The 15,061-nt window shown below is 43.4% G+C and overlaps 1 protein-coding gene and 1 long non-coding RNA gene across 43 annotated transcripts in view; one reads left to right on the top strand and one right to left on the bottom strand.

Annotated features, from left to right (window-relative positions):
• Positions 1–5,287: 5,287 nt before the first annotated feature.
• LOC110255641 (uncharacterized) lies at positions 5,288–7,594 on the bottom strand. Its single transcript, XR_002336220.2, has 3 exons — positions 7,308–7,594; positions 6,050–6,142; positions 5,288–5,719 (listed from the first exon to the last, which is right to left on the bottom strand). It is a non-coding gene; the product is annotated as an uncharacterized LOC110255641 (long non-coding RNA).
• Positions 7,595–7,855: 261 nt separating this feature from the next.
• NVL (nuclear VCP like) overlaps positions 7,856–15,061 on the top strand; it is a 129,833-nt gene continuing 122,627 nt past the window's right edge. For 27 of the 42 annotated variants that reach the window (XR_014817428.1, XR_014817425.1, XR_014817424.1 and 24 more), the window contains exons 1-4: positions 7,856–7,945; positions 11,685–11,758; positions 13,845–13,897; positions 13,984–14,083. Coding sequence is in view for 6 of the 42 variants with exons in the window: in XM_021064380.2 (XP_020920039.2) it covers positions 7,889–7,945; positions 11,685–11,758; positions 13,845–13,897; positions 13,984–14,083 (284 nt within the window). In the remaining 36 variants the exon portion in view is untranslated. Of the gene's footprint in view, positions 7,946–8,273; positions 8,388–9,937; positions 9,968–11,684; positions 11,759–13,844; positions 13,898–13,983; positions 14,084–15,061 lie in introns of all 42 variants that reach the window. The other 15 variants (XR_014817411.1, XR_014817409.1, XR_014817410.1 and 12 more) reach the window with 2 other exon arrangements.

Raw genomic sequence — 15,061 nt, 5'->3', positions numbered from 1 at the left:
TATTATTCTTACCAGCTAAAAAGAGGAAATAATCCAGATGTCAATCAACTGATGAATTTATAAATGAAATAGGCTATATCTATACAACAGAATATTATTCCATCACAAAAAGGAAGAAAGTGCCAGTACATGTTACAACCTGAATAAACCTTGGTTAAAAAAAAAACCAAAAATCTATGCTAAGCATGGAGTTCCCATTGTGGCTTAGTGGGTTAAGAACCCAACATAGTGTCCGTGAGAATTAGGGTTTGATTCTGGGTCTCGTTCAGTGGCTTAAGGATCCAGTGTTACCGAAAGCTGCAGCATAGATCGCAGACCCAGCTCGGATCTGGTTGCTGTGGCTGTGGTAGAGGTGGTAGCTGCAACTCCAATTCAACACCTTATCTGGGAACTTCCATATGCTGCAGGTGCAGTCCTAAAAAAAAGAAAAGAAAGGAAAAGAAAAGAAAGAAAAATGAATAAAAAAATATGCTAAGTGAAAGAAGCCAAATACAAAAAGTCACATATTGTGTGATTCCATGCCTGTGTAATGTCCAAAATATGTAAATTCATAGAGACAAAAAGGACGTTAGGTTTTCCCGTGGTTGGGGGAAGGGCGGAAATGGGAGACACTGTCTAATGGAGTTTCTTCTTTTTTTTTAGGGCCGCACTTGCACAACATGGTAGTTCCCCGGCTAGGGGTCGAATCAGAACTGCAACTGCCTGACCTCACCACAGCCACAGCAAAGCCAGATCTGAGCCGCATCTGTGGACCTATAATGGCAATGTTGGATCCTTAACCCACTAAGTGGGGCCAGGGATCAAACCCGAGTCCTCATGGGCACTAATCAGGTTCATTATCTCTGAGCCGCAATGGGAACTACACGGAGCTTCTTTTGGGGCTGATGATACTGAGTTCTTATTCAAGAATCATTTGACTCTTCTTGGCCATTTGTTCTTCCACATTAATCTCACACTCAACTTCTGAAATTCCTCTAAATAAACTATAATCACTCAAATTAATTTTAGTTGTGAATGACAGAAACCTCAAATAATTGTGATTTAAACAAGAAAGAAGGAGTTTCTGTCGTGGCTCAGCGGAAACAAATCTGACTAGGAACCATGAGGCTTTGGGTTCGATCTCCAGCCTCACTCAGTGGGTTAAGGATCTGGCGTTGCCATGAGCTGTGGTGTAGGTTGAAGACACAGCTCGGATCCAGTGTTGCTGTAGCTGTGGTGTAGGCCAGCAGCTGGAGCTCCAATTAGACCCCTAGCCTGGGAACCTCCATATGCTGCAGGTGCAGGCCTAAAAAGCACACACACACACACACAAAAAGGTTCTTACATGTCACATTATCAGAAAGTGTTCTGCTAACTACTCAGACTGAGGACTGAGGTAGGCTACCTGTGCTATTCTCTATCACGGTACTTTGATTATTTATGTCACGATTTTCATTTATTCACTTAGCGATTATTTATTGAAAACCTTCTACATAAATGGTTCTATTCCAAGGGCTATGAAAACGTCATTATTTGTCATTATCATAATTATATATTTATTGTTTTGCCAATGCACCGCCGGACCCTCTCACTAGAACATAAGTTCCAAGATCCTATCTGTTTGATCATCACCATATCTCCTGACTTTAGCATAATAACTGCCATATAGTAGACAATAAAAATTTGTAGGAGTTCCCGTTGTGGCGCAGTGGTTAATGAATCTGACTAGGAACTATGAGGTTTCGGGTTCGGTCCCTGGCCTTGCTCAGTGGATTAAGGATCCGGCGTTGCCGTGAGCTGTGGTGTAGGCTGCAGATGAGGCTTGGATCCCGTGTTGCTGTGGCTGTGGTATAGGCCAGTGGCTACAGCTCTGTTTAGACCCCTAGCCTGGGAACCTCCATATGCTGTGGGAGTGACCCTAGAAAAGGCAAAAAAAAAAAAAAATTGTAGATTGAATGCAAGAGATGCCAGCTCAAAAGATTATTTTTTATTCTCTTTAAGGTTAGGAACATGAATCATCTCAAAGGAGAACTCGATTAGAAAACTGAATTAATAGCTCTTACAAAATAAAATAAATCCAATGTATTTTTCCCCTAACCTCAGAAAACATGGATACAGACACAGTCTCCAGCTCCCAGCAAGCAGGCAACCTCCCTTTTTGGTAAGGAACGTCTGCCATGCACACCTTTACCTTTTTCTCCATGTTCCTATAATACAGAGATGACCGTATAAGTCATTAACCAAACTGGAACCATTATGAGACATAAAGGTGAGAAACTGAATATACAATGAACAATGGCTGGGTCCTATATAAAAACAGAACTCTGACTTATAATCTGTAGCAACCAGCCCAGGAAACCGACCCATTATCTGCAGCAACGAACCCAGGAAGCCAGCCTGCTATCTACAAGTCAGACTTCGTAGGAAGCCAGACCACTATCTCTACAAACAATGGAGGAAGCCAAACAATAAACCGTGGAACATTTGGCCCCAAATACCCAGGACTCTATTAATAATTAGCCTCTTTAATTTTTGTCCCTGCTTCAAACTTAGGGCCAACCAGAGAAAGCAAATATGGTCCCTTAACTAGTCACATAGGATGCCCTGTTTCTAGTTAGCCCTCCTACAGATTCCCGACGCCAGGAGTCTTCAATCAGGGCATATCTGAAGCCTTCTGCTTTTGGCCATAAAGCTTTTCCAATCCTTTGCCTGCCTTTGAGTTTCTGCCCAAATGCAAGTGATGGTGGCCAACTCCCTTGCTATTATTGCAAGCACTGAATAGTGTTTGCCTGTTCTCATTTAGATGACTTTCATTTATATTCACAAAAGGAATACTATTTTTGTTTTCTAAGGCTGCACACAAGGCATATGGAGGTACTCAGGCTAGGGGTCAAAGCAGAGCTGTAGCTGCCCCGGCCTATACCACAGCCACAGCAACGCTGTATCCGAGCCGCATCTTTCATCTACACCACAGCTCATGGCAACACTGGATCCTTAACCCACTGAGCAAGGCCAGGGATTGAAACTGTGTCCTCATTGTTGCTAGTCAGATTCATTTCTGCTGGGCCACGATGGAACTCCGAAAGGAATACTATTAATGATTATACTGGGGGGAGTTCCCTAGTGGTGTAGTGGGTTAAGGATCCAGCATTGTCACTGCTGTGCTCAGGTCACTGCTTTGGTGTGGGTTCCATCGCTGGCCAGGGAATTTCCACATGCTGCAGTTGTGGCCAAAGTAGTAGTAGTAGTAGCAGTAGTAGTAGTAATAATAATAATAATAATAGATCAAGAGGCAAAAATTGGAGTTTCCTGTTGCAGCTCAGCAGGTTAAGAACCCAACTAGTATCCATGAGGATGCGGGTTCGATCCCTGGCCTAGCTCAGTGGGTTAAAGGGTCTGGCGTTGCCACAAGTTGTGTCAAAGTTTGCAGATGTGGTTCTGATCTGGCATTGCTGTGGCTGTGACATAGGCTGGCAGCTGCAGCTCCAATTTGACCCCTAACTCATGAACTTCCATATGCTGCAGGAGTGGCCCTAAAAAAAAAAGGCAAAAATTGGGACTGTTTTAAATAAATCAGCACCATAGATGATGCTAATTAAGAAGCATAATTAGACAAGAGGCTGTTCACCAGTGAGATAAAAATTGGGGGAGGGCAAGGTGTGAAGAAAAGAGGTGAAATATGCCACCACCACTAGGTGGTGTTGCACCATTAAAGAATGGAGAACGTTTCAATTACTGCAGGAAGTTGTTGAGAGGCATATGCACTGATTACTATTCAGTAACCTTACTAGTTTAGATGTACGGTACTCTAAAATTTGAGCACTGGAATTAATGTCAAATTATCTTCAGGGCAATAATTACTGGAAATAATTCCAACGGAAAATGTTCTAGCATACTGTTATTGACACCTAGTATTGACTTAATTACTGCCTACTGCACCCGATGAAGTAAAGAGGTGAAAAACACACTCCTTACTCTTAACAAACTTACATTCTAGGAGTTCCCACTGTGGCTCAGCGGAAAGGAGTCTGACTAGTATCCATGAGGACCCAGGTTCGATCCCTGGCCTTGCTCAGTGAGTTAAGGATCTGGCATTGCCATGAGTTGTGGTGTGGGTCACAGAAGCGGCTTGGATCTGGCATTGCTGTGGCTGTGGCATAGGCCAGTGGCTACAGCTCTGATTTGACCCCTAGCCTGGGAACCTCCATTCTATAGTACTTAAGGTCCAAAGGAGTTACCCAATACGCAGGACCCAGTGAAAAATTAAAATAAGGGGCCATTTTTTTTTTTTTTTTTTTTTGCCTTTTGTCTTTTTGTTGTTGTTGTTGTTGCTATTTCTTGGGCCGCTCCCTCGGCATATGGAGGTTCCCAGGCTAGGGGTCCAGTCGGAGCTGTAGCCACTGGCCTATGCCAGAGCCACAGCAACGCGGGATCCGAGCCGCGTCTGCAACCTACACCACAGCTCACGGCAACGCCGGATCGTTAACCCACTGAGCAAGGGCAGGGACCGAACCCGCAACCTCATGGTTCCTAGTCGGATTCGTTAACCACTGCGCCACGATGGGAACTCCCAGGGGCCATTTTTCAAAAAGAATTAAAAACTTCGGAGTTCCCGTCGTGGCTCAGCGGTTAATGAACCCGACTAGGATCCATGAGGAGAGGGGTTCGATCCCTGGCCCCGATCAGTGGGTTAAGGATCCCGAGTTGCCGTGAGCTGTGGTGTAGGTCGCAGATGAGGCTGGGGTCCCCTGTTGCTGTGGCTCTGGCATAGGCTGGCAGCTGTAGCTCCGATTAGACCCCTAGCCTGGGAACCTCCATATGCCGCGGGTGCAGCCCTAGAAAAACACAAAAAGACAAAAATAAATAAATAAATAAAATAAAAAAATAAAACCTTCAAGACAGTCACTGCAGAGCATTAAAGTATGGAGCCCTTCTGAGCACAAAGCACTTTGCAATTGTACAGAGCACACACTCATGAATCCAACTTTAAATGTATAATAGTACTCTCAAACAAATTATAGACTAATAAACCATATTGTAAGGAATCTTTGCTGAAGTTTATTATAATGGATTACATAAATACTTAAGCTAATTTCAAAGGTTATAAAATTTACAATTATAATTATTTTGCCCCCCCCACTGATACTGGTAGGTACTCAATAAATGCTTGCTGAAAGGATGAAAGGAGGGTTCAATGGGTGGAGATTTTAACAAGACAGAATATTAGGAAAGGCTGTAGGTAGGATTCTGGAACTCACAAGCTGGCCAAGAAAAACCTTGTAAAGAAGAGGCTATGTCAGTGACAGCAAAGGGCTGAGTATAGTTTTATTTATCGGAGTTCTCATTGTGACTCAGTGGTTTAAGGATGACACTATGGTGTAGGTCACAGATGCAGCTTGGATCTGGTGTTGCTGTGGCTGTGGTATAGGCCTCAGCTGCATCTCTGATTAAAACCCTACCCTGGGACTTTACCAGCTGTAAAAAGAAAAAAAAATATTTATCTGTCTATTATCACTACTTTCCAGTAGAATTGTAAGCTCCATAGAAACAGGAATTTTTTCTGTTTCTTCTTTCTTCTTTTTTTGGGGGGCTTGCCTGAATCATGTGGAAATTCAAAGGTCAGGTATCAAACCCACACCACAGCAGTGAAGTGAGCCACAGCAGTGACAATGCCAGACCCTTAGTCAGTAGGCCACCAGGGAACCCCTTTTTTCTGTTTCTTCATAGTGGTACCCAGTGCCTGTGACATAGAGGGCTTGAATAAATATTCATTGACTGAATAAATGGAGGCAATGCTACCTAGCTAAAAGCAGAGTACTGATATAGTGAAGAAATAGGGAATGAAGTTGGAGCCAAATAAACAAATGTTTTGAATAGCAGAATGAGAATCTATACTTTATCCAGTGTACAGATAAGAACCATCTGGGAAAAAGAGCAGTGATATGCTTTGAATTCTGAACAGAAAATAAGTCAGTACTCTCCTGACTAGAAGATTGAGCTATCTGTTGTCGACTGAAAAAAATGCATAACCTAAAAGTTGAGAATTATGTTTTTTATTTGGCAGACTTACTGAGGACTACAAGCCGGGAAGCAGCATCTTAGATAGCTCCGAGAAACTATTCCAAAGAGATAAGGGAGGAGCCAGGCTGTATGAGAGTTTTTGCTGGAAAAACAAAACAAAACCATATAGTCAAATAGCAAAAGATTACTGCTAAGCACAAAACCAGACATCTCAACTTAATGACTTTAGTGCTTTCTACATATGGGAAGATCCAAAAGCCTGAGCTAATTGCAATTAATTTTTTTGATTTGCATCTTAACTATCCTATTTTTCTCCATCCTGCATTCTTCTCGGGGGCAAGCTGCAAGTAGATGACGGCTTTATGGCCACAACATCCTCATTTACTTATTTACTGAAATGGCAGGCAACTTTTTTTTTGCTTTTTAGGGCCACACCTGCTGCATATGGAAGTTTCCAGGCTAGGGGTCTAGTAGGAGCTGCACTGCTGGCCTACACCACAGCCACAGCAACTCGGGTCCGAGCTGAATCTGTGACATATACCACAGATCAGTGCAATGCAGGATCCTTAACCCACTGAACTAGGCCAGGGACTGAACCTGTGTCCTCATGGATACCAGTTGGATGTGTTTCGGATGCGCCACAACAGGAACTCCACAGGCAACATTCTTTATCCGCACTGTCAACATCTCACGTTCTCCTTTTTCTTTTTTCTTTTTCGTCTTTTGTCTTTTTAGGGCCGCACCCGCGGCATATGGAGGTTCCCTGGCTAGGAGTCTATTCGGAGCTGTAGCTGCCGCCTACGCCACAGCAATACCGGGCCTGAGCCGCTTCTGTGACATACCTCACGGATCTTGGCAAGGCCAGCTCCTTAACTCACTGGGTGAGGCCAGGGATGGAACCTGCATTCTCATGGATGCCAGTCAGATTCGTTTTCTGCGGAGCCACCGGGGGAACTCCTCACCCTCTCTTCTTAATTCCATTTCCTCTCCTTCCCTCTCCACACCTTAATACATGCTTAGACTGCACTTGATACTGTAAACCAAGTAAGATCTCAAGAATACTAAAAACACGATCAAAACAAGCAAAAAACTAGAAATTAAAGCTGGTAAACTTTAAAACAAGTGTCCCTTTATCTGCATTTCCTTAGCTGCAAGGTAAATTTCTTGGGGCAAATACATTCACTTAATAAATTTCCAGGCAATTTCTAGGCCAAGATGGAGTCTTCTGCTGGATGCGCTCAATGAATTATCTGTACAAAATAGCCTAAGAGCAAATGATTTCCAAATGTAACAGACGAGTTGGTTACCTGGGTAAACAGGTCTTTCCTTTTTTTTTCGACACCTAGCCCCTTTGTGGGGCCTCAGTCAAGTGGGTCATTAGGCGGGAAAGCAAGCAGCAGGGAGGCAGTGTGTTTCTAATCTTGATCTAATCCTCCCAAGTGTCTAGTTTTGGTTTTTCTTAAGATTGTAGCTCAAGATTAACTTTGCACTCGAATAGGGTGCGGTTGGAATGGCTGGAATGAAACCTACTGCCAAGAGACGAGCGGCTGAGCCCCTGGGGGAACCTCCCCGCCGCTGCCCCACGCGAGTGTCCGCATAGTTGGGAACAATAAAGTTGAGCGTATTCAAAGGGGTCCTTGTCATCCAGCGCCTCTTGAACAAGCCTGTAAAATAAGACTCCTAGAAACTCCCTAATGCTTTCAAGTCTCCTCCGTGTTCTCCGTAGTTTTTTCCTTTACTCGCGGCACCTTAGTTCTGACGGGAACGGCCCGGGTTCGGCTGGCTGGGGCGCATTTCGCGGGCGGCTGGCCGGGCGATCGCTGCGGGCAGCCTCGGGGAGGCCCCCGGTTCACGTGAAGCCCAGGCGGCAGCGGCGGAGGCAGACGTGATGAAGCCCAGACCCGCTAGGTTTGTGGATAATAAGCTGAAACAGCGTGTCATCCAGGTGTGTACCCTGCACGGCGGGGCCTCGCAGTGGTCCGAGTTCGTTGCCTAAGGTCAAGGCAGACCCTTTCCCGGGCGGCTCCCAGGTCGAACCTGACTAGCTGCCTGCTCCAGTCTTGGTTCCGATCTGGGGCTTTTTACAGTTCCACTCCTCCGTGGGTGGTTCAAAGCCTTTCCTCCCGGCTGTCGGGCGGGCTTTCAAGAAGAAGCCCGGGCCCGTGGGAAGCTACAGCCTGATGGGGGCCTGCCCAGATCTGGTTGACCTCAGTGCAGATCTGCAGAGAGAGTGGAGATGGCCTTTGAGTTTAAATCTGTCTTGTCTTTCTTAGGACAGAAGGGTTTTGCAAAGGCCCATGTAGATGGGGCATTTTGGGGGCCAAAAAGAGTACGTTAATTTCCATTCTCAAGAAACTTGAAATCAAGTCGGAACACAGTAAAAATAGGTACTGTACATCTGACTTTATAATAGGTACTTTACCTACAGCTTTTTTCATTGTCATAATTATCCGTAGAAGGCACTGTGTGGTGAATGTCTTGGAATGGAACAGTCAGCAGCAGTCTTAGAAGTGCCTAGAGTAACTATATACTCCTGTTGTTTTTTTATCTTATGGGCTGCAGAATAGTTTCCTTTTTGGATCCAGCACTTCCTACCATTTTTAAGTGTTGGAAGTGCCCTGAGCGTCTGTGCTCTTACGTTCTCTTTCTTTCTTTCCTTTCCTTTTCTTTTTCCTTTTTAGGGCTGCACCCATGATATATGGAACCTCCCAGGCTGGGGATCAAATTGGCACTGCAGCTGCTGACCTGCACCACAGCTCACTGGCCATGCTGGATGGTTAACCCTCTGAGCAAGGCCAGGGACGGAACCCTAGTCCTCATGGATACTGGTCGGGTTTGTCACCTCTGATCCATGTCAGGAACTCCCAACTTCTCTTTCTTTATTCTCAACTCCTCTCTTATCAATCCACACTTCTAGATGATTTCAGTCCAGTACTTTTTAAAAGTACTGTCTGTAGGAGTTCCTGTTGTGGCTCGTTAGAAATGAATCTGACTAGTATCCATGAGGACACAGGTTTGATCCCTGGCCTTGCTCAGTGGGTAAAGGATCTGGTGTTTCTGTGAGCTGTGGTGTAGATTTCAGATGTGGCAGCTTGGATCTGGCGTTGCTGCAGCTGCGGCATAGGCTGGCAGGTGTAGCTCCAATTTGACCCCTAGCCTGGGAACCTCATATGCCACGGGTGCAGCACTAAAAAGACAATAAATGAATAAACAAATACTATCTATACATTCATGACTTATAAATTTATATTATGATTCAATGCAGATTTTATCTTGAGTTCCATATTGAAATATCCAGTTGCCTACTGAACATCTCTTGAGTGTCTGATAGGTTATTTTCAACTTAACACATCCAAACTGAACTTCGTTTTTTTGTCTTTTGTCTTTTTAGGGCCGCACTCCCGGCGTATGGAGGTTCCCAAGATAGGGGACATATTGGAGCTGTAGCCTCTGGCCTATGCCATAGCCACAGCCACAGCAATGCCAGATCCAAGCTGAGTCTGCGACCTACACCACAGCTCATGGCCATGCCAGATCCCTAACCAAATGAGCGAGGCCAGAGATTGAACCCGCGTCCTCATGGGTATTAGTTGGGTTTGTTTCCACTGAGCTGCAACAGGAACTCCAGTAATTAACCTTGTAAAGTCTCATATAACATCTACCTCATAACATTGTGAGTACCAACAAAAATAATGTGTAGAAGACCCCTGGAACAAGTCCAGCAGGCCTTTAGTTTCGCAGTAATTTTTTCCATGGTGCTCCGAGGCCAAAAGTAATACCTAATAGGCCTGTTTATTAAGTAGGTAGGTTCAGGCAACTTAATAACTATTTAGTCCAAATAACTTAGTAGTTTTTAGAAAAGATAATATGTAAAAATTAGAGAAAACTTAGTATGTTTGTATTTCATTTTTTTTTCCCTGTCTTTTTGTCTTTTTAGGGCTGCAGCAAAGCATATGGAGTTTCCCAGGTGAGGAGTCCAATCGGAGTTGTAGGCACCGGCCTGCGCCACAGCCATAACAACGTGGGATCTGAGCCATGTCTGCGACCTACACCACAGCTCACAGCAACACGGGATCCTTAACCCACTGAGCAGGGCCAGGGATCGAACCTGCATCTTCATCGATACTAGTCGGGTTCATCAACCACTGATCCACGACAGGAACCCCTTGTATTTCATTCTTAAATAACTGCAATTACTTTGTGTGCCACACTTCTCATACCTTCACATTGGCACTGCCAATCTCATTTCCTGTTCCACATTGAAGTTTATTACAGCAAAGGCTGAAGACAGATTTTCAAAGCTATGACAACATGAAAAAGTTGATTTAAGGAGTTCTCTCTGTGGCAAAGTGGGTTAAGAATCTGACTGCAGCGAGTCAGGTCACTGTGGAGGTATGGGTTTGATTCCCAACCTGGTGCGATGTATTAAAGGATCTGGCATTGCTGCAGTTGAAGCTGGATTCAATCCCAGGAACTTTCATAGGTTGTGGGTGTGGCCATTAAAAAATGATTTAATATTGAAACCATGAATGGTCTCAGGCTAGTACAGTTGACCCTTGAATAACATGAGGGTTAGGGGCACTGACCCCTGCTCAGTTGAAAATCTGTGTATAATTAACTTTATAGCTCTTTATATTTGTGGTTCTGCAACAGCATATTCAGCCAACCCTGGATCATGTCATAAGGTTTTATTGAAAGAAATAAATGAACTGGTGCAGCTCAGACCTGTGTTGCTCAAGGTTCACCTGTAGTTCCTGCAGTGTTGGACAGATGACAGATATTTCTGTGTTCCCTCAAATTTAAAATATCCCTCATGGGAGTTCCTGTCTTGGCGCAGCAGAAATGAATCCGACTAGGAACCATGAGGTTGTGGGTTTGATCCCTGGCCTCACTCAGTGGGTTAAGGATCTGGCGTTGCTGCGAGCTGGGTATAGGTTGCATATGTGGCTTGGATCGGGGCATTGCTGTGGCTGTCGTGTAGGCCAGCAGCTGTAGTTCTGACTAGACCCCTAGCCTGGGAATATCCGTATGCCTGAGTGTGGCCCTAAAAAGACAAAAGACAAAATAAAATAAAATATCCCTTATGAGTTTAGAGCTTTGTTTATGTTTGGGAACTTAGGATATGGTAGGTCCTCATCTACTACTTATAGCCATTCTAGTTGTTACTGTGTTGTCACGGTAATAAGGTTAATTAAATCCTTTGATTCAGACTTGACAGTTATTTGGTGATTTTCATTTGAAATGTTCCTGGTATATTATATTAATGAAGCGGTTTCATTAAAGTATAACATGTTTGAATAGCTTAGTCTCTCATTTGTTCATTAAAATCACAGAGTTTGGAGTTCCCGTCGTGGCGCAGTGGTTAACGAATCCGACTAGGAACCATGACGTTGCGGGTTCGATCCCTGCCCTTGCTCAGTGGGTTAATGATCCGGCGTTGCCGTGAGCTGTGGTGTAGGTTGCAGACGCGGCTTGGATCCCGCGTTGCTGTGGCTCTGGCATAGGCCGGTGGCTACAGCTCCGATTCAACCCCTAGCCTGGGAACCTCCATATGCCGCGGGAGCGGCCCAAGAAATAGCAACAACAACAACAACAACAAAAAAAGACAAAAGACAAAAAAAAAAAAAAAAAAAAATCACAGAGTTTGAATTACTGTCTTACATTTATCATGTTTTCTGTTTTAGTACCTCACCAGTAACAGATGTGGCAAATATGTGGACACTGGAGTCTTAGCATCTGACTTACAAAGAATGTACAGGTAAAGAAATATAGTCTCCAGATCCTCGCTTTTCTTTCCTACCATTTTTTAAGTTTCCATTGTGAGTAAATTTCCAATTGATATTAATAGCTGCTGACATTAACTCACCAGTCCATAATTTAGAATTCAGTTTATTTATACAAACACTTATCGAGCACCTGTTGTATGCAAGGAACTCTCATTTTTACTAAGGGGAGTGACTACTTATGTTTCAGTACCTTACTGTCTAGTCAAGAGTATTACTTTTCCTCTTGCCTCATTAAAAAATTAAAACCGGAGTTCCCTTTGTGGCTTAGCAGTGACGAATCCAGCTAGTATCCATGAGGACGTGAGTTCAATCCCTGGCGTCGCTCAGTGGCTTAAGTGATCCAGCGCTGCCATGAGCTGTGGTGTAGGTCGCAGACCCGACTTGGATCTGGCCTTGCTGCGGCTGTGGTGTAGGCCGGCAGCTGCAGCTCCAAATCAACCCCTAGCCTGGGAACTTCCATTTGCTGAGGGTTTGGCCCTAAAAAGACAAAACAAAACAAAAAAAATGAAAACCATCAAGTATGATCTTTCTCAGCTTCCTGACTCTCTAGAAATGTGTCCCTTGTTTACTCTTTCCACCGACGATGAAATCCATCTGTTGTGCCTCTAATCCCACCTCTTCTGATATCTTACCTCATTAATTATCCCTGCTTTGTTTATTTCAGTGACTCTATTTTCTTCTCCTTAGTCTGTATATTAGTTTGCTAAGGCTGCTCTGCCATAAAAAAATTATCACAGACTAGGTGGCCTAATCAATAGAAGTTTTATTTCTTAAAGATGTGGAGGCTACAAGTCCATGATCATGGCATTGTCAAAATTGGTTTCTTTCTCTCTCTCTCTTTTTTTTTTTTAAATTATTTTGGCTACACCCACCATATGCAGAAGTTCTGGGGCCAGTGATTGAACCTGCATCACAGTAGCGATCTGAGCCACAGCAGTGACAATGCTAGGTCCTTAACCTGCTGTGCCACCTGGAAACTCCAGGCTTGGTTTCTTTTGAGGTCCCTCCCTGGCTTGCAGACGACTGGCTTCTCCCTGTGTCTTTACCTGGTCTCTCTCCTGTGTGTGTCTGCATCCTAATCTCTTATTCTTTTAAAGACACCACTCATACTGGGTTAGCCTCTCGTATGGCTTCATTCTACCTTAGTGACCTCTTTAAAGTCCCTATCTCCAAAAACAGTCCCATTCTGAGGTACCGACGGTCAGGACTTAATTAAACTTATGAATTTTGGAGGGACACAGTTCAGCTCATAACACTCTGGCCTCTTGCCCCTCCCTCCACAAAATACATGCCTTTATTGTCTACAAATATGCTCACTCCATCCCAGCAACCCCAGAAATCTTAACCTTTTTCAGCATCAAGACTAGATCCAAAATTGCATCTGAATATCATACCACTCAGGTATGGGTATGACTGAAGATACGATTCCTCTGGGGGCACAATTCCTCTGTAGGTGGGAATTTGCGAAACCAGACCACAGTTACCTGTTTCCAAAAGGCAGTCCTGGGACAGGCATAGGATAGACGTTCTCATTCCAAAAGGGGGATATTGGAAAGAAGAAAGGGGTCATGGTCTCAAGGAAGTCCGGAACCTGGCAGGGCAGATTCCCCTAGTGTTGAATTCCTTGCTCTGTCCTGTGGGCTCACTGGGAAGACTGGGAGACAGCGCCTCTCCCTGGGCACGTGGTATCAGCGACAGCCCTGCCAACCTGGAGCATCCTTTGGAGTCCTTCTTCCCTTTTCTTGAAGGGTAACACGTGTTCGCAGCTGCATTGCTCTTTTGGCCTGTCCTATGGATCCAGGAAGTCCATGAGCCTTCCTTCATCTCATCCCTTCTCTCTCTTTCTCAGCAGTTGTTGCTGCTGTAACCCCATTTCTAATCAAGAAAAAAAGTTATAATAGTACAAATATAAACCCAGAAGTTGTTTGGAAATAGGTTTTTGGTCAGTGTGAATACAGTGACATATATTCATGCAATATGTGTTCTCAATTAAGATTGAACTTAATGGAAAAATAGTGGTGGAGACCACTGATCTAAACTTGTTGTTGTGTTTTTCAGCATAGACTATGGTCGAAGAAAAAGAAATGCTTTTAGGATTCAGGTCGAAAAAGGTGAGCCTTTTAGTGTTTAGAGCTGAATTATTAATGAAGTCGTAGAAAAATTGTTTAAGCTCATGGCATTTTTTGTTTTGTTTTAGTATTTAGCATAATCAGTAGTGAAAAAGAACTTAAGAGCCTGACAGAATTAGAAGATGAACATCTGGCCAAAAGAGCAAGACACGGTGAAGAGGATAATGAGTAAGGATCACAAAATGGAGGGTTTTTGGGTAATTTTTGATAGCTAGTAAGGTTAAAAAATTTTTCGATTGTTTCATGTTGCTTTTGTGAATTGCTGGCTTGTGGGTTTTATCTTTCATTTGGGAGCTATTTGACTTCTTCTTGTTAGTTGTCTGAACTATCTGTATGAAGTAGCACATTTTATTTATTTATGTAAATGATTCTTTACAGAAGTATAGTTGACTTACAGTGTTTCTGGTGTAGAGCAAAGTTATTTAGTTATTTATCTATATGTATATTCATTTTCATATTCTTTTCCATTATGTTTTATTACAAGACATTGAATGTAGTTGCTTGTGCTACACGGTGGGGCCTTATTCTTTATCTCTCTTGTACACAGTTTGTATCTGCTAACCACAAACTCCTCATTTATCCCTCCCCACCTCCTTTCCCCTTTGGTAATCATAAGATTGTTTTCTAGGCCTGTGAGTCTGTTTCTGTTTTGTAAATAAGTGCCTTTGTATCATATTTTAGATTCCATATATCTGTGATATAGATATATGTCTTTGTCTGACTTACTCCACGTAGCATGACAATCTCTAGGTCCATCCATGTTGCTCCAAATGGCATTATTTCATTCTTTTTTTTCACAGCTGGGTAGTACTCCGTTACGTACATATACACCATATCTTCTGTTGATGGACGCTCAGATCGTTTCCTTGTCTTGGCTATTATAAATAGTGCTGCTGTGAACACTGGGGGAAATGGCACCTCTCTTTATATGTATTGCAAATGCTTATCACCGTTTGCCATTTGCCTTCTATTTTTGTTTATAGTGTCTTTTGATTAGAGAAGTTTTTCATCTTTACCTAGTCACATATATCTGTCTTTTATAGTTTTTGCCGATGTATTTTGAACGACCTCTATCACAAGAGTGCATAGAATAATTACCTGTATTTTTTTCCTGTTCCTTTTTGGTATTTTGTTTAACTCATTAAT

The sequence above is a fragment of the Sus scrofa genome, chromosome 10 (genome assembly GCF_054392235.1).
Source record: "Sus scrofa isolate SSC_HxYL_T2T_F1_AM1 chromosome 10, Sscrofa_HxYL_maternal_Yorkshire_Landrace_v2.0, whole genome shotgun sequence".
Classification (NCBI taxonomy): domain Eukaryota; kingdom Metazoa; phylum Chordata; class Mammalia; order Artiodactyla; family Suidae; genus Sus; species Sus scrofa.
The sequence above is the reverse complement of the archived record's forward strand: the minus strand, read 5'-3'. Positions and strand labels throughout refer to the sequence as shown.